The sequence below is a fragment of the Hibiscus syriacus genome, unplaced genomic scaffold, assembly GCF_006381635.1.
Source record: "Hibiscus syriacus cultivar Baekdansim isolate YM2019G1 unplaced genomic scaffold, ASM638163v2 tig00001297_pilon, whole genome shotgun sequence".
In the NCBI taxonomy this organism is placed as follows: Eukaryota; Viridiplantae; Streptophyta; class Magnoliopsida; order Malvales; family Malvaceae; genus Hibiscus; species Hibiscus syriacus.
Genome location: NW_024061862.1, coordinates 25,232 through 44,774, shown reverse-complemented (window position 1 = coordinate 44,774; position 19,543 = coordinate 25,232). Strand labels below are relative to the sequence as shown.

At 35.9% G+C, this 19,543-nt stretch overlaps 2 protein-coding genes and 1 pseudogene across 2 annotated transcripts; all 3 read right to left on the bottom strand.

The window, feature by feature from the left end:
• Positions 1 to 1,551: 1,551 nt before the first annotated feature.
• On the bottom strand, positions 1,552 to 3,387 carry LOC120124602 (protein RICE SALT SENSITIVE 3-like). The gene is made up of 2 exons (XM_039143230.1): positions 3,316 to 3,387; positions 1,552 to 2,211 (listed from the first exon to the last, which is right to left on the bottom strand). Exons 1-2 carry the CDS (start codon positions 3,385 to 3,387, stop codon positions 1,552 to 1,554), a joined length of 732 nt encoding a protein of 243 aa, XP_038999161.1.
• A 96-nt stretch (positions 3,388 to 3,483) lies between these two features.
• LOC120124667 (26S proteasome regulatory subunit 6A homolog) lies at positions 3,484 to 6,385 on the bottom strand. The gene is made up of 10 exons (XM_039143274.1): positions 6,254 to 6,385; positions 5,756 to 5,872; positions 5,456 to 5,563; positions 5,142 to 5,333; positions 4,848 to 5,039; positions 4,504 to 4,622; positions 4,308 to 4,395; positions 4,108 to 4,227; positions 3,889 to 4,029; positions 3,484 to 3,711 (listed from the first exon to the last, which is right to left on the bottom strand). Exons 1-10 carry the CDS (start codon positions 6,368 to 6,370, stop codon positions 3,634 to 3,636), a joined length of 1,272 nt encoding a protein of 423 aa, XP_038999205.1. The 5' UTR covers positions 6,371 to 6,385; the 3' UTR covers positions 3,484 to 3,633.
• Positions 6,386 to 7,773: 1,388 nt separating this feature from the next.
• On the bottom strand, positions 7,774 to 18,957 carry LOC120124580 (annotated as a pseudogene).
• Positions 18,958 to 19,543: the final 586 nt, after the last annotated feature.

Below are 19,543 nucleotides of genomic sequence, written 5' to 3'. Positions count from 1 at the left end.
CATAGAAGAAACACAAATTTTAGATTTTCTTTTTTCGGAAGGCGGATGGGAAGATAAGAAATTAAATTGGTCTCTTATATTTTCGTCGCTGTCGTTTCTATTTAAATTCTTTTTCTCTTATTTTCTTTCTTCGAGTTGACATGCATTATTGCGCGAAATATATATATATATATTATAACATTATTTTCAATAGAATTAAACTGAAAATTTATAATAGCGGAATTAATTTAAGTGATAAGTGATTTAATATTATTTAAGTAGATCTGGAGTTTATATTTGTGGGTATCTAAAAAAATTTCGTTGGAAAAGCTCACCTACTAAAATCAAATGTAAGATCCGAATTAATCATAATCAAATCTTAAAAATCAGAAGGAAAAATCTATAAACAAACTTTATGTTTATCATTGAATTTTAAAATATTTTAATTTATCTCTATAATATACTTTTTAATTAAAATTTGAATTATTATTTACTATAATCGATTATCACGTCAATTAGTAGACTCTTAAATTTTAGATAATTATATTCTAATCAACATCTATTTCATCTAAATTTTAATGTCTATGATATTCATAAAATCTTTAACAGAATTCCTCTGTACTAATAATATATATACATTTCTATCTTATTCATGTCAAGTTTTAATCCCTCTTTAATTTTTTCATTTAAATTAAATTAAGAGTCCCCTACATATATAATATAATGTGATATATATATATATCAAGCTTTGGGAGGAAAAATCTGAATTTCAATTGATTTTTAGAGTGTAATATCACTGTTTTCCCCATAGAAAAAAAGTTACAGAGATAAAAAGAAACCAAAATATAAACGGCACGGTAGATCTTCAGAAATTGAAATCTTAATTTGAAGAATTAAATGATGGAGAAACTTTTCTTGAGAAACAAGATTAAAAAACATCATATAATTTAACTAATATTATAAATATATTCTTAAAATTTACGTCTTTATTAATAATATTTTTCAAAGATGTAACAACTTACTTTAATAGGTAGATCTTGGATATTTTAACAGGCGTTTGGAGTTTCTATGGCCAAACAAATATAAGAAGAATCAGCAAATATGTTAGGGTAATCTATGTCAAATACCACTCATTTTTAAGTTTGGACTCGAAAATGTCATTGACGTTTTAATTTTGTCAATTTTAACACGGGCGTTTATGGTTCACTGCAATTTTACCACTCCGCCGTTAATCCGTTAACGGGACGATGACATGGCATCATTTTTTCCTTGACGGTGATGACATGACACCCTCACCAAAACGACATCGTTTTGGCACGACCGTTTTGATGCTTAAAAAGCTCAAAACGACGTCGTTTTGTTGATGGAAAATATGTTTTTCATGATACTCGAACCGTAGACCTTCAGAATCCAAATCAAAATGACCAACCACCAAGCTAACTTAAAAACTTGGTATAACCTTAACAAAACTATTATAAATGGCATAGCTACCACCGTCACCCTCATTATCTTCCTAACTATCTTCATGTGAAAATATTCAAACAAACAAACAAACCCTAATCCTTCTGCATTTCATTCCAAGAACATTTCCATGACATCCGTGTACATCCCGGGCTCGGAGTTCCTATACTCCCCGGGTTGGTGCTGATGATGCTCGACTGAAGTCGACGATGAAGACGTTGCCATTCTTGCGGGTATCGGAAAGTTCTCCTGATGACTATCCAAGCTATCTGAATGTTGATTCGAGTCTTTTCCTTCGAGTATAAGCGGGTGATGGTTTGTTTCTGGTTCGTTCCCTAAGCTCTCATAGTTGAATAAAAGCTTGGCGTCTTCGGTTCGTCCGGTGAGAGCACTGAAGAAACTCAAGCCATTAGGGCATTTGATGTCGTTTTCATGCTCAACCATCATGTCTTCCATTCGGGTTTCGAACGAATGTGGCAATAGGAACATGTGGGTTTCGTCTTTGGGTTGCTGAAATCCAAGTCTAACCGGGTTCTGAAAATTAGGCGAAGCAAGCGTCAGATTAGTTGCTGTCGGAAGTGGCTGCTGGCTCCATTTGAAGAGTGGAGGAGGTGGCAGCATTGGAACGGTGGACTGCTTCGAAGGAATAGTCGATAGAGACGAACCATTTCTGTTCAATGAAAACAACTGAGACAGACAGAAACCAGATTGGTATCCAAGAGATTCAAAGGTATGCCTCATTCTCAGCACAAAATGAAGGTCTTCGGGTATCTGTGGATTAAAAAACCAGACTTCAATCCCAAAAATCGACTAAACAACTAGTAATCATAATTTTTTTCACATGAAGAACTAAATTTATAATAGTTTTGTTAAGGTTATACCAAGTTCTAAAGTTAGCTCTAAAGTTAGCTCGGTGGTTAGGTATTTAGATTTGGATTATAAAAGTTTACGGCTCAACATATTTTTTTTATTAACAAAACGACGTTGTTTTGAGTTTTTTGAGCATCAAAACGGTCGTGTCAAAACGGCGTTATTTTGATGAGGGTGTCATGTCATCGCCATCACGTAAAAAAGATGCCATGTCATCGTCTCGTTAACGGATTAACGGCGAAGCGGCAAAATTGCAGTGAAACATAAACGTCCGTGCTAAAATTGACAAAATTAAAACATCGATGGTATTTTTGAGTCCGAACTTAAAGATGAGTGGTATTTGACATTGATTACCGAATATGTTAAGTTCATTAGGATCCGGTTACAGGAAACATTTTTTATTCTTCACTGCTTGATTGTGTTAAGGTCGTCTTCAGGTACAAACAAACACCGAATATGTTTATTCAATTTGTAGGAGTAACCTGCTTTTGACAAGAAGCAATTTCTAACCTTGTTGAAAAGGTACTTAACCTTGAGCACAAGGTTCTTAACCTTAAGATCGTGAGATCGAATTTCACGGAAGACATTTTATAATTCGAAAGTCTTCTACGGAAACTGCTCTCAACCTGGTGTTGGAGACAGCCTACTATCTTACCTCTCCCTTATCCCATTACATATGGGAACAAGAGACAACCATTTTTTGAAAAGGTACTTCAACAACTTGACACCCAAATTAGAGCCAGAGAAGCAAAACCATATATTTGCTACCCAACCGTTCATCCGTTATATCGTATTACATCATCTGCAATTTTACTCCATTTCCAATAAAACCACCCTTCTTACCATTTGAGTTAATTCGTGTTGCAGTTTCGTGGGTCAAAGAATGCATGATGATAGTAGCTTAGTGTGATAGTGTCTGCGTACGTCAAATACGGCGCCACCGATCCGACTTTACTTTGCCTATAGGTTTGAAGTAAGTAGGGTGTGAAAGGGAGACTGTTTCACCCAATACTGAACCGGAATTGCCATTGCTGACTGGTTGTGTAAATCTAGAGGCGGTGTTACAAATGCAGCCATCCTTTTTAATGATGATATTTCTCCAAAAAAAAAACTAGTGTACAGGAAATTGATTTCAAGATGTCCCAACTTCAATTTCTTTTCTACCTTTTCCCCCCCCCCGGCTAAACAGCCTCCAGTATGACACGATACGAACAAAAGCATGGTAGTATTTAAATAATACAACTGCAGGCCTAAGACGATATAATTGGACATATTCCCCAACAGCACAATGCCATGTCCTCCCCCCAGTGAAATGCTCTCTGATTAAGCATAGTAATTTAGGCTTGCTTTCTTCTTTGCTTGTACCTGAATGATACCTTCATTGAAATCTTCATGGTTTACCTATAAAACAGATAGATCCAAACCCATTTTAATATGCGCAGTTCTCACGGCTCCAAATGTTCACAAGCAAAATGCACACCCAACGCATTCACTATGAAATACCTAACAGGTTTCAATATGTTTTCTTGCTAAAAATAAATTTTAAGTAAATAAACTCCTAGAAGATTAGATCTGCACCTCAGTTGCATCACGGCGAAGAGCTAGCATGCCAGCCTCCACACAAACAGCTTTCAGTTGTGCTCCATTGAAATCATCTGTAGACCGAGCAAGTTCCTCGAAATTGACATCTGGATGCACATTCATCTTCCTTGAGTGGATCTACAAAATCAATGGAAGTATTCAGTAAAATTCAGCTCAGGTTAGAATCCATGGAAGCGATGGCACTGAAAGCCATACCTGAAGGATTCGAGCTCTTGCTTCTTCAGTGGGATGCGGGAACTCAATTTTACGATCCAATCGACCAGAACGCATCAGAGCAGGATCAAGAATATCAGCTCGGTTAGTTGCTGCTATGACCTACAATACATTCATTTAATTAAAATAGACCACTTATATTTTAGCAAATAAATAACCAAAAAAGTCATGCCAAGGCAAACCTTAATGCGTTCATCACTGCTAAAGCCATCAAGCTGGTTGAGCAGTTCCAACATTGTTCGTTGAACCTCTCTATCTCCACTCACCTCACTGCAAATGATAAAAGGCAGATCAAGAATCAGTGGTTCTATCCACAAATAAATGCCACTAGCAGCCTCAACAAATTTGCTTCTGAATATATTAAGATATGACATTTACCTATCAAAACGCTTTGTGCCAATTGCATCAATTTCATCAATAAAAATGATGCATGGAGATTTTTCTTTTGCAAGCTGAAAAGCATCACGTACAAGTTTTGCTCCATCTCCAATAAACATCTACATGCATTACATTTATGTTACTTAATATAGAGCCTAAGCAAGCCAACATAAAATCACAACATAATGCTGTTAAAATATTAAAAAAACTATTTTGTTACAAATTTTCTATAATGTTCTACTAACCAAGGAGTACGGCAAAAAATTGTTTGCAATATGAACTGAAAGGAGTAGACAAGATCGAAATATAGAGAAGTAAGCTGAAAAGGATACAAGACTAAATACCTGAACCAGTTGGGGGCCTGCTAGCTTCAGAAACGTGGCATTAGTCTGTGCAGCACAAGCACGAGCCATCAATGTTTTTCCAGTGCCAGGAGGTCCATATAAGAGCACTCCCTTAGGTGGGCGAATGCCTAGCTTTTGAAATCGTTCTTTATGAGTCATGGGCAACACAATGGCCTCAACTAGTTCTTGTATCTGATCCAGGAACAAGTATAAGGAAAACAGCATTTCACATTAAACTAACAGATATGAAATAATATTTTCAGAGGCAGTGGGAATTAAAAAAAAAATACTTGCCTGCTTCTCCAAGCCACCAATATCATTGTAGTCCTCAGTTGGCTTCTCGTCAACCTCCATAGCCTTTACTCTGGAGTCGTACTCAGGTGGTAAAGTATCCAATATCAAGTAGCTGTCTTTGTTAACCCCAACCAAATCACCAGGTTTCAATTTATCAGGGTCAACAAGTCCAACCACGGGTAGAAAGATGGTCTGTGGTGAATAAAAAAAATCATGATGAAATATTAATTTGATAACTAATTTCACTAGAGAAAACACAACAGATTATCGAATTCCCTAAAAGTAGCAGATAAGAAATCATGCTCTTCCATTACCTGACGAGTAGAAGTTTTCAGCACAACACATTTACCCTTCCTTTGCGAGTCTAGATCAATGTTGGCACCATCCTCCTCTGCCTCATCTTCAGGATTCATCTCCAATATCTGAACGCAATAGAAATTAAAATTAAAGCACCCAAACAGACACCATGTGACTCCCTACTCTTCATTTTCCTTTAAGTACCCCTTTGAATACTCTTTTGAGGATGTTCAAATTCGGAATCATATATACCGTACAAAATCAATAGAAGACCTACTGAAACACAAAGAAAGGAAGAAAAATGAAGCAAGAATTACCTCAACAATGTTGCCGACCAAGTAAGGCAACTGCTTGTTAAGCTTAATCTTCTCTTGATTCTCCTTAATCTTTTCCTTGTATGAATCCAACTCGAGATTTGTCCTTTGCATCTCCTCCTTTAATCCCAGTGACCAATTAAAACAAAAATCAGAAAATTCACACTAAATATAGCTACATTCTTCCGAAAGAACAAAAGTTATCGGTGTAACAAAAATTGTTTGGCTTCAAGCATGAAGATTTCACATTTCTAATAAAACCATGAAATTTACCACTAAACTAAAGAACCTTCCCTTAATTGTAAAAAATACTTAGGTTTAATCAATGTCCAAAACAAAAATCCGACTAACATCGAGTAATGGAAAGACAACGTTATATTAAAATTGATAGTCGTGGATTTAAAAACCCTAAAACCAGAACAAGAACCCTAAAGACATACGAAACAAATAATAATAATCAACAGAGATAGAGATGGAGAGAGATCAAGGCTGGAGAAGGACCTTGAGAATTCGAATCTCATTATCAAGAAGACGGGAAGCTCGGACAATATCATCGGTGGTCATGGAAGCAAGCTGGTCTTCTTCAAAGGTCGAATCTTCCACCATAGCGGTCGCCATCGGTGACGGATTTCAAGAACGAAAATTTCAATCGAAAGAAGAGTCCGAGAAAGCGTAGAAAGCAGCTCGAATGGAGAAAAAGGCGAAGAGAATGAGAAATAGGGACTAAAACAAAAGATCTTTATAGTTCTCTTGTTCGCGAAGAAAAGGAAGACATCGAAGGCGGTGAATTGTTAATTTGGGCCTCTCTGGTAATTATTGGGCTCATTTCTTTCTCAGAACAGCCCAATCTTTCGGTTAATTTATCGCTTATTGGGATCTGAATGCATATGAACTCTGGCAGCATCGAATTTAGGGGTGTTTAATGAGTAGAGCAGCTCGTGAGTAACTCGAACTCGATTCGGTCAAAGTTTGATAAAAATTAGACTTGAAATGATTCGAATCAAACTCGAGCTTGATTCGAGACCTTAACAAGATTCGAGCAAAAGTCCAACTCAACTTGATAAGGTCGCGCGCAGCTCGCTAATTTTTTTTATAATATTTCAGTAATTATCTTTAAAAAATATTTCATTAAAAAACATTAATTTACTAATAGATAATAAAAAAGATGAAGAATTGTAATCTTAAAAAACAACAAAATACTAAATTATTAATTAGTATTTTATTACACTAAAAAATCAAACCATATTTATTATTTTAATATATTTGTGGATTGTTACCTTATAATTTAGATTTTGAAATTGTTTACTACACTCTTTTGTTAATATTTTTGGTTAAATTTATTAATTTATGTTTATATTAAGCTTTGTATAGTATTAGTAGATTTTACCTATAATTAAGAAAATAAGGTAAAATTTTCGGTGAGCTTAACGATCATCGAGCTTAACGAGCAACGAGTCAAGCAACAAAATTTTATAACGAGCACGAGTCGAGCACTGTCCAACTCGCAATCGACTCGCTCAATAAGCACCCCTAATCACGTTTCAGGCATCAAATTAGTTAAAATTAAAGTAATTGATTTTCTAAACTGCTAATTGAATTGAATTTTTTAAATAATTATTAACTAAATCAAATAAAATTCAATTGATTTGTTCAACTTTTAAATTAATTAAAATTTGTAAAGTAATTGGATCTTATTTTAGTACAGTATATAATATAATAAATATTTAATATTTTCAATTGTTTCGATAATTAACCAATAATTGGACCTTAAAAAACTCATTAAATCCAACATCTAATTATTCGACTTATTAACCAAATCAATTTATTATTCAACCGGTTAAACTTTTAAACCGAACAAATAACACTCATAAGCATTATATAAATATGTATCGTATATAAGCATTTTTTTTTATAAATATTTAGAGGGATATAATATTATATTTATATTTGAATATGTGTAAAATCTAATATAAATATTGCTAAATTTGAAATAAAATGGCTGGAGATTTATATTAGCATAGATCAAAACTGCTGTTTAACAAAGTCACTAAACATCAAATCTTTCATTTACATGTTCCCAGCGGTGGAATTTAACATGCATTCCATTGTTGTAACAAACTAGCTTCGAAAAACCGTTACCAACTCTTCAGTGGGCGTATGTCACCAATGTTCGAATAATTTTCCTTCGACCACCGGTTCATCAACAAGCCTCTCGCTGCGAATCCCATTAATTCAATTGGATCCATATAGTTGTGAATCCTTGAACCGATCTTCACAAGAATATCCCATTCTTGAATACCTATCTGGAGTGGCTTCTTCAGGACCGATATCATTCAGCTTTGTTCGATCTTGGGTTTTTTCTACTGAGGATTCAGCTGCCATATATTCATGGTTTCCTAAGCCAAATGGATCCCAATCTACCTGGTGCAAGAAATTGGCTGCACATTCTGCACCATCTTTGTTATGGTTTTCTAACTCGATATATTGCTCGAGCGCTAATTTGTCGACTTTTACTTTTAAATTCTGCAGATGGTGCCCAATTCTAGATGCAAAAGCATCATATAATTTCCCTCTTGATGCATCTGAGGTATCTTCTACATTGAGCAGATCATCAAAATGTATAGGGTCTCCAATTAGAACTGTCACCTGCAAAGTTTATGTACAAATGAATTCGCCATAACACTAATTGGTGGGAAACGTAATCATTGACATAAAACCCAATATATCCAACAAGTAAATGCATCGCAAAGTCACAAGAGATAATAAAATTTAGACTGATGCAGGTGAAATTCAAAAGAATGCATATTAAGCAAAATGGTAATGGCAAAAGATCGTACCGTCTTGCCAATCCTCGGGAAATTGGCATAACATCTTGCATTCCAGTGTGAACAAATGGCAGAACAATTGTAGTGTCAGCATCTAGAACCAACCTGCATCGTCATAATTATGTTTTTAAAAATACATATTAACTAACAAGGAAAGCAACAAATAAGATAAAAGTTCCATTTATTGAACAAATTATCTCTTTAACACAGATTTCATCAGGAGATGGGTCTGTTTATTTCCTGACGAAGGAAGATGTATATATATTTGTATAAAGAGAAGAATTCTCGCCTCCCAACACCTCTCTTAGAAGATCTAACTGTCTTTCCACCATTTCGAGAACAAATGCCTTCTGGAAAGATGTGAACCCATCCACCGGTATTCAGTTTTGAAATGGCCATGTCCATGCCCTGTAACATTATAATCAAAATGATGAAATGGGCATGATGCCACATGTTTAAGAAATGAAGGCATACACATGCAGGTTCACCTTAATATACCATACAAGAAGGTGCAGATATCCCGGGGTCTCAAACATATTACATGACTTATGCATCATAAGAAGTTCAATTGAGTGAAAAAGGAAATAAAGTCTCAAGGCACAAAACGATATGCATGTAAACCAATACATTCTAGCATGCATACACATTCATAAAACTGAAGATTGTGTCTACAATCAAACTACTACATTAGCAATCATATCCAATTTAAAGAAGTTCAAATGTCACTCCTCTTTGTTTTCCTCTTTCGTCACATACTACAAATTCTCCAAAGCAAGGCATCCGAATTCATATGCACTTGCATGTGTAGTTATCAACTTACTCGGTATTTAATACATACTGTTCATGCTAACAATATGTCAAAATTTAAAAGGCATACCATCTGATAAATCCCATCACCACGAGACACCGGCAACACCTTTACAGAACGAAAGAATGCAGATGTCACGGGATTACTGAAGCATCGATCTGATGCACACAGGGTCCATCTAAAGTTCTGAGCATTGAGAACTCTGGGAGGAAGCAGCTAAGCAATGACAACGGATCATCCACAGAAGCAACATGATTGCTAACCTGCAAATAAGCATTCCTTCATCCGCATATTGTAAATATAATAATAGGATCAAACATAAAATTGATGAACGAGACAAAAGCTAAAACAGATAAATAGCAAAAACCATAGTTTATACCGTTATAAGGGGTTTGTTCTTGGGTCTATTAAGCAAGGCATCATGTAATTTTTCAAGGCCATAAACCTGCCACATTAGAGAACTTGTATCAATTCCTAGAAACTGTGAAATACCAGTCAAATAACACAACAGAATTTTCTCAATCACATACTTGGACACGATTGTATCAAAGGAACCGCTACAGATTGAAGCATTCAAAAAATGGCCGAATCCTCCTCCGCGCTAAAGTCCTTGGTAACTGCAAGGCCAGCAACTTAAATTGATCAGCTAAAAATTCGACGGTTTTGAAGATACACATTCAAATAAATCTAAAAAATTTCAAATTATGAGATTAAAAACAGAAGCTCCTGAGGGCGAATAAAGGATGATTTTGCTTTTTAACAATTACTTCGTGGCATTCTTTTTCTCTATAATGTTAATTATCAAAAGTTAAAAAACAGGAAGCTTCCTAAAAAGCAAAAAATCTAATAAAATAGATCGAAGACAAGGAAATTAGAGCGGGGAAGCGACCTCGTTTACGGTAGAAAGCGGAGGAAGAAGGGAGAGAATCGCGGCGGAAGTCGCGGAAGCGACGGAGCCAGCGTTGAACCGTGGAGGAGAAGTAACGGTCAGTGAAAACCTAATGGCGGTGGCGATCAACGGCCACCCTGAAGCGCTGCCTGAGCTGGAGTTGTAAGACGCGAGCCTTGTTCTTCCATAGATCGCCTCTGTCTAACCGCTGAACGGCCATTGCTTCTGGAGGAGAGTTTTGAGCGAAAAATTCTGGCGATCAACGGCCACCCTGAAGCGCTGCCTGAGCTGCATTGGTATATTATATAAATGAAGGAATTGAAGGCTGCATTGGTATATTATATAAACGCGAGCCTTATCTTTTACAAAAGATCGTCGACTAACAATCATCTTTACACCAATTATATAACTCTCCGTCCAACTTAAAAGAATGAACCGATGGCTGATTTTACCATCAATATTGTTCATTAGAAAAAGAAATAACACACTACACAAGAAATAGAAATAAACCTGGGTTGTCGATCATTGGTGCCTCCCCCTTGCCCTTGTAGTTGGGATCCTTGATTCTCTTGGATGGGAGAAGATTCCAATCATTGTACAAGCTACCATTTTGTTTCACTTAGGTGGGAGAATAAATGTATAAACATGAGTGAGCTGGTCAGTCTCACAGTGAACTTCCTTTTTTATACAGTGGTATTTCCCATTTAGTTGTATTTCCATTCGTAGTGAAGAACCGCATCTATTCTTCCGTCACAGATATAAGACCCCAAAAAACATTCTGCACCCAACCAACATAACAAGAAATCAGTAAATCTATAATCATAGACGGACATAAAATTTTATGTTAGAGGACGAACTTATAAAAACTTATATAAGAATTTGAAGTTTTCAGAGGCAACCGCCCTGTCAGCTCCTCTCGATCCATCCCTAGACTATAATAACATCGTTTAAAGATCATAGGGTAAGAGAAAAAAAAACCTGAAAGGGGTTTCACCACCGAATTCCTTCTGATCCATGTCACCACTGAACAGTCTCATTACACCATCACCACAAACAAGCTTCTGCTCATGCTTGACAGAAAATTGAAAGGGTAAGAAAAAAATCTGAAAGGGGCTTCAAGCACATAACTTGTCAGGTTCACCAGTTTGAATACCTGTACAAAACATAAAGCCATTATTAAGGCTTGAAACAGAAGAGTTAAAACTGCGATATAAAATTTCTCAAGGTCATCTCGACACTGCAATCATATCAATAATATAAAAATATTGTACAAGTTTGCCTTCGCCGTTAGGATCTCCATTCCATTTTCCGGCAGTGTGATTCCATTCCCCGGCGAAGTTGACATCTCTCCCCCAGTCAGATTTTACCCACCGACTTTCCTATCCATCTTCGGTTTCAGAACAACATGCAAAATCAGCCAAAAAGAAGCATACGCAGACTCTATTTCATTTGTTAAAAGGAATGCATGTAGAAAACGGAGGGAAATGCGTAAAGAAATTATACCATCGAAGAAAGAGACGAGAATCAAGGAGCTAAGATTAAGTATTCCTTTGTGAATAGCCATAACTGCAGCCTTATAACTCATTTTTCTAATTAATTTAAACACTAAAATCAGTCTGCACAAAGATTTGAAGGATTTATATTTCAATTTAATTTATTTCTTATTTCTTAAATTAATATTTAATAATATACAATTATTAAAACATATTTTTTTCGCCTGATCCAATTCCAAATAGCAAAGGCTAAGGGTTGGTCACCTTTAAAAACCTTTATTTTAATTTTTATTTCTAAAAGAAGTGTAACAACCTTAATACCGGGTTAGTGACTAAATTGTAAAATTTCAGAATTTAGTAATTAAAGCAGAATAATTGAATAGTATTGTAATTTGGTATAGGGTTAAATTGCAAGGAAGATGAAATTGAAGGATAGAATGGTCATTTGCAAGGAAATAATTAAAGAATGGATATATATATTAGCTACACGCGGAAAAGAATGAAGAAAAACACAAGGTTCCAGAGTTCTCTTCTTCTCTTCTTTCTCCACACGTGAAGAGGTCAAAACAAAGGTGAGATTTCTTATGAGTTAATTGTTTGCTAAAATTTAAGTTTGGTTTTGCTCATTAGATGCTAATTAAGCTTAAGGAAAAGTTAATTTGCTTTAAAGCAACAAGATGAAGGGTGTAGGAAGAATTAAAGATTAGGAGTTCTTGAATGGAATTTTAAAATAGAGTTCATATTTGAAATCGGAGGTTGAATTTGACTTGTCATCGACTTAATTAAGATATACGAAGTGTTAGAATTAGATTTATAACATGTTGGAAATTGACGGAGATTCTTGAAATATATGTGGAGGATTGGATTTTTAAGTTTAAGAGGTATTGAATGGGTATTAATTAGTTTAAGTAGGTGTATGCAAGTTAAGGATATAAAAAGAGGGCAAATATAAAGTGTTGAGAAGATTATGAAGAGATTTTCGTGCTAAAATAACATTTATGGGCTATGTGCATCGATGCACATTCAATGTGTACCGATGCATCAAGGGTAAAATCCCAGAAATTGTTCAAGGTGTATCGATGCACTCCTTTAAAATAAAAACATTGAACGCCATCAGTGTATAGATGCACAAGTAGTGCATCGATGCACCCGCTTAAAATACAAACATCGAATGGGATTTATGTACCGATGCATAGATAGTGCATCGATGCACCCGTCAAGGGATGCATCGATACATGGTGTAGTGCATCGATACATACCTTCATTAAAAGATGAAAATAGCTGTCTTTTAGCCTAAGGAGTGATAGTTTAGAATATATCAATTAATATACTGATATGTATCAATGTATTACTATGTAGATTTAGAACGTAATCTCGTTCTGAAACAATCGAATGATTAGAATCGAGTCAAAGCAAGGGTAAGGTGAGTGCATATCCTAGATGAAATAGAATTGAGATAAGACTTGTCATAAGTCTATCTATTATCATTGAATTTATGATTCCATATTCATGCACATGCATATATATATATATATATATATATGTTAACGTTATAGTGATTCCATGCATTTTTCATTCATGATTTAACATGATATTATATGAATGAATGCCATTATCAGGGAACCCTTCCAGGTATGTGAAATAATGGAAATGATCATATGAAGTGACTTATGTGTTTACATGGACAGCGATGAAAGATATATGAAATGAGAAATGTAATTATAATTAAGCCCATGTTATTTAATATGAGAGCTGTAGGTATAATTGGCATGCCAATGGTCGAGGGATTATCAGTGGTCCTTCGGGACATAGTGGTCCTTTGGGAAAAATATTCAGTGCCCCTAGTGGGATTTTATTCGAGCTGTGGTGATAGTATTGTGCACAACCTCAGTGTACTCGCGTACCTTCTATTCTCAATAATGTATATGGGCAATCCAAAGATAAATTAAAGTGAAATTAGCATGAGAATGTATGTGTTATGTGTATATGTTATCATCATATATGTTATAGTGTAATAGATACATGAAAGTTGAAATGTCCTGATCAATGATAAGAATGCATGTTCATAAGTTCATTGTTATACATGTGTATACATATATTTATGTTATGCCTCACTAAGTCTATGACTTAGCGTGTAAGTGATTTATACGTAGGTACCAAGAAACAAGAAGAGCAGTAATAGAAGTGGCAATGACAACATCACTACTAAAAGATCAGATCATAAGTAATTGACAAAGTAGGTATTTTGGTTGTGTATAGAGTGTTGGCATGTAATAAGTTGTTAATTACGAATGCTTTGATCAATTTTATATTTTGTGGTCTCTTTTATGTAAATTAACGTATTTTGTTTTAATGAAAGTTTAAAATTTTCATGTTTTCTTTAAGTGTCAAAGTTGAAAAGTCAATGTGACACTTCAGACTCGTATATGGGTCAGGTACGGGTTGGGGGTGTTACATTTAATGGTATCAGAGCTACGGTTTAGTCGATTCTCAGAATAAATCGGAGTCTAAATTGTCGTATAATGTATACATGCCAATAAAATAGTGAAAACTTCTGATCAGATAGAATAGTAAGTATGCTGATTTGCTAATAAGAATGATATAGATATGTTTTTATAGATGTCCAAACATGGTAGCTCTAGGAGTAAAGCGGGAGATAATAGGCCCGTTGAAAGCAGTAATTCACCTACCCTGACCAGGCAGAGTGAAGATCAGGCACCCTCTGGAGTGCCTGTAAGTGATCAAGATGTGTTCTTTAGAACATTGGATGCGGTATTGGCGAGTTTCCAACCTTCTGTTACTTCAACTCCGAGAATGAATGTTGCGAAGTAATTAAAGGGTTTAGGAGCACCAGAGTTTAGAGGTGAAACCGAAGAAGGTCCTGTTGCTGCAGACCTTTGGCTTAATGACGTGAAAATCATGCTTGAGGGACTTCATTGTTCCGATGCTGATAAGCTTGATGGAGTGGTTTCCTTGCTGAGAGGGCAAGCAAGAATTTTGTGGACCAACGTTACATTGAGAATATCTGATGATCAAGTAACTTGGTCCTTGTTCTTAGAGGAGTTCAAGCATAAATATATCGGAGATCAGTTCATCCGAAAAATGAAGCAAGAGTTCATGAACTTAAAGCAATGGAATCGTACAGTGTATGAGTACGAATGTGAATTCAACAAGTTGAGCCGTTTCGCTGCTGAGTTAATTCCTACAGAGAATGATGCTTGCGAGTGGTTTGTAGAGGGATTGCGTCCTCATTTAAAAAAAGATGTTTATTGTGTTGAACTTATCTTCATTTCAAGAAGTGGTGAATTGTGCTAAAGCTCTGGAAAGAGCTCAGAATGAGAGGTTCGAAGATTCCCGAGCTCAGACTTTAAAAAGATTGGGCGCATCATTAAGTGTTGCACCATCAAAAAGGGGCAGAGATGTGAGTTCTCGACCCCAAGCGAGATCAGAGTCAGTTGCATCTTCTACAAGGGGATCAAATCATATGAGGGGTCGACAGACATAGTCAGTGGGATCTGGAGATGGGAGATTTAACCCGAGCCAAGTCAGGCAATGTCCGCATTGTGGAATGAACTATTCGGGGATATGTAGAATGATTTCTGGAGCTTGTTTTAAATGTGGGGACACCTGACATTTTGTTCGGGGTTGTCCTATGATAGCTGGTGAATCGGTACAGCCAGAGAGGTCTGTCTTAGTTATTCTGAGAAGAAGAGGTAGAGGTAGAGGAAGAAGTCAGTCAAAGTCCTCGACTCCACAAGAGATATGCTCCACAGCTCGGGTGTATAATCTCAAGACTAGCGATGATAGAGATGACCCGGAGATTATAGCAGATACCTTTCAACTGTACGACAAGAATGTTTTTGTATTAATTGATTCAGGGTCTACTTATTCTTAAATTTGTAGTAAGTTAATGAGAGAATTAAATATTCAGTTAGAAACTACTAGCAACGAGGTGATAGTGACTAATCCGTTAGGGCACAGTGCTCGGGTCAATATGGTATATCGAGGGTGTCCCATACAGATTCAGGGAATTGAAATCCCTGTTAATCTGATGTAATTACCTTTTGATGAATTCGAGGTGATACTGGGAATGGACTGGTTATATCATTATTATGCTAATGTTGACTGTAGACTGAAAAGAGTAAGGTTGAGAAGTTCATAAGGTATCGAAGTTATTGTATTTAGTGAATGATGGAACCTATTAGCTAATGTAATATCAGTGATAGCGGCAAAGAAGTTATTGTTGCAGTGATGTCAAGGGTTTATTGCTAGTGTGCTGGATGTGAGAGTTAAAGAGAAGGGGATTGAAGAAATTCCTATAGTCAGAGAGTTTCCTGACGTTTTTCCTGCAGAGTTACCGGGTGTACCTCCAGACAGAGAGGTAGAATTTTAGATTGAGGTAATGCCAGGAACTGTACCTATCGCCATGACACCATACATAATGACCCCAAAATAATTACAAGAATTAAAGATCCAATTATAAGAATTATTGGACAAAGTGTTTATCAGACCAAGTGTCTCACCGTGGGGAGCTCCAATTTTGTTCGTAAAAAAGAAGGATGGATCCAAGCGTCTTTATATTGATTATAGGTAACTCAATAAAGTGACCATCAAGAACAAGTATTCACTCCCCCGAATTGACGATTTATTTGATCAGTTAAAGGGAGCTTCAGTGTTTTTGAAATTTTATTTACGTTCTGGTTATCATCAATTGAAGATTCAAGATAAAGATATTCCAAAGACAACATTTCGAATGAGATATGGTCACTATGAGTTTATCGTAATGCCATTTGGAGTTACAAATGCTCCAGCTGCTTTCATGGATTTGATGAACCGAATATTTCAACCTTATTTGGATCAATTTGTAGTGATGTTTATCGATGACATTTTAGTGTATTCAAAGTCGGAAGAAGAGCATAGTTGGCATTTAAAAATTATTTTACAGACTTTGAGAGAGCTTATCCTAAACTCTCTAAATGTGAATTTTGGTTTAAGAAATTGAAGTTCCTTGGACATGTAATTTCTGCAGAAGGAATTCGAGTGGATCCTCAAAAGATCAAAGCCATTTTAGAGTGGGAAGTTCCAAAAAATGTGTCAGAAGTCCGGAGTTTTATGGGGTTAGCTGGTTATTACCGAAGGTTTGTTAAAAACTTTTCGATAATAATATTACCCCTAACTAAATTATTGAGGAACGAGGTAAAATTTGAGTGGACTCCGGAGTGCCAAGAGAGTTTTGAAAAGCTAAAGAGGATTTTAATAGAAGCTCCAGTGTTGATTCAACCCGAATCTGGCAAGAACTATGCAGTGTACAGTGATGCGACTCATAATGGTTTGGGATGCGTGTTAATGCAAGAGGAAAAAGTGGTAGTGTATGCATCGAGACAATTAAAACCGCACGAAAATTATCCAACGCATGATCTAGAAATGGTTGCAGTAGTGTTTGCACTTAAGATCTGGTGTCACTATTTGTATAGTGAAAAGTGCTACTTGTATACAGATCACAAGAGTTTAAAGTACTTGATGACTCAGAAAGAGTTGAATTTAAGACAAAGGAGATGGGTGGAATTCTTAAAAGATTACGATGTAGTGATTGATTTCCATCTAGGAAAAAAATGGTAGCAAATGCCTTAAGTTGGAAGACGTTTGCAGCCTTACGAGCTATGGATGTCAGACTATCGTTAAGTAGAGACGGTGCAATATGTGCAGAGTTAACTCTCAAGCCATCATGGCTAGATCGAATTAAATAATTACAGGCTAGAGATGAAAAGTGTTCAAAGAAGCTACAACAGATAAGGAATGAAGAGGTTACGAATTATGAAATGAAAGCTGATGGGAACCTATATTATAAAGGGAGACTAGTGATTTCAGATGACGATGAGTTAAAGAAAAACTTGTTAACGGAATCTCATTGTAGTCCATTGACCATGCATCATGGAGGAAACAAAATGTATATGGATCTCAAAAGTCGATATTGGTGGCCTGGAATGAAGAGAGATATTATAGAATTCGTATCCAAATGTTTAACGTGTCAGCAAGTTAAAGCTGAGCTTCAAGTTCCGTCAGGATTATTGCAACCAATGTCTATTCCTCAGTGGAAATGAGAGAATGTAACAATGGATTTTATAACGGGGTTACCTTTGACTCCGAATAAAAGAGATTCCATCTGGGTAATTGTAGATAGATTAACTAAGTCAGCTCATTTTATTCCGGTACGAGTTGACTTTACCATAGACAAGTATGCCGAGTTATATATCAGGGAGATTATACGTCTACATGGAGTACCTGTTTCTATTGTTTCGGATCGAGATCCTAGATTTACTTCACGGTTTTGGAAATCATTACATAAAGCGTTGGGAACTCGGTTGAACTTTAGTACAACATCCTCAAACCGATGGGCAATCCCAGAGAACAATCCAAATTTTGGAGGATATGTTGAGAGCTTGTGTTATCGAGTTCAAAGGATCATGGGAAAGGTACTTGCCTTTTGTTGAATTCGCGTACAACAATAGTTATCAATCAAGCATCAAAATGGCACCTTATGAAGCTATTTATGAAAAAAGATGTCGTACGCCCCTAGATAGATTAACTAAGTCAACTCATTTTATTCCGGTACGAGTTGACTTTACCATGGACAAGTATGCCGAGTTGTATATCAGGGAGATTATACGTCTACATGGAGTACCTGTTTCTATTGTTTCGGATCGAGATCCTAGATTTACTTCACGGTTTTGGAAATCATTACATAAAGCGTTGGGAACTCGGTTGAACTTTAGTACAACGTTTCATCCTCAAACTGATGGGCAATCCTAGAGAACAATCCAAATTTTGGAGGATATGTTGAGAGCTTGTTTTATCGAGTTCAAAGGATCATGAGAAAGGTACTTGCCTCTTGTTGAATTCGCGTACAACAATAGTTATCAATTAAGTATCAAAATGGCACCTTATGAAGCTCTTTATGAAAGAAGATGTCGTACGCCCCTAAATTGGTTCGAGCTTAAATATAAAGAAATTCTTGGTCCTGAGTTGTTCCAGGAAGTGGAATAAAAGGTCCAAGTAATTCAAAGTAATCTCAAAGCAGCAGCTGATAGACAGAAATTGTAACACCTCCAATCCGTACCCGACCCGGATACGAGTCTGAGGTGTCACATTGACTTTTCAAACTTTGACTCATGAAAAAAACTCGAGAAAATTTAAAACTTTCATTAAAGTCACAGCGGTTTATTTAACTCAATCAATTAGTACATGCCAACTATATTCAACATACAGAATCCATCTAATTCAAGACATCTTTTCTGATCTGATCTTCGGTAAGAAGTAACTGACCTGTCTTGCTCATCTTCACTTTTCTTCTAGCTTTCCGGAACCTACGTGTGAAATACTCACACGCTAAGTTGATGACTTAGTGAGGCATAAAAAACATATAATTCCTACTAATGCATTCATAATCTATACTTATTATATTATACACAATCATACATTCTGTCATGCAACCACTATCCACTTGTACACACACACCATTCACATATTCTTATCATATATCATTATAAGTAATCCAATTAACAATTGATCTGGTACCTATTATATTAGTTTTGTCATATAACACGCATATCATTTATCAAGGAATGACACATCACATCATATAATTCTTATAACACGTTTCATAGCACAAAACATGTAAATCATATGTAAGATATTTATTATTATCTCTTTATTAGTCTTATTTTCGTTCTTTATTTTTTTGTCATATGTTCTTGCATCTATTCCTCTTAACCAAGC

Excerpts from the sequence above, each read along its gene's own strand:
- LOC120124602 (XM_039143230.1), bottom strand. The coding sequence starts at position 3,387 with ATGGCTGCATTTGTAACACCGCCTCTAGATTTACACAACCAGTCAGCA. Across the intron at positions 2,212-3,315 it reads CAATTCCGGTTCAGTATTGG|ATACCCGAAGACCTTCATTT; the intron begins GTGAAACAGTCT and ends TTTAATCCACAG.
- LOC120124667 (XM_039143274.1), bottom strand. The coding sequence starts at position 6,370 with ATGGCGACCGCTATGGTGGAAGATTCGACCTTTGAAGAAGACCAGCTT. Across the intron at positions 5,564-5,755 it reads TGGTCGGCAACATTGTTGAG|ATATTGGAGATGAATCCTGA; the intron begins GTAATTCTTGCT and ends TATTGCGTTCAG. Across the intron at positions 4,228-4,307 it reads GCAGTGATGAACGCATTAAG|GTCATAGCAGCAACTAACCG; the intron begins GTTTGCCTTGGC and ends AATGTATTGTAG.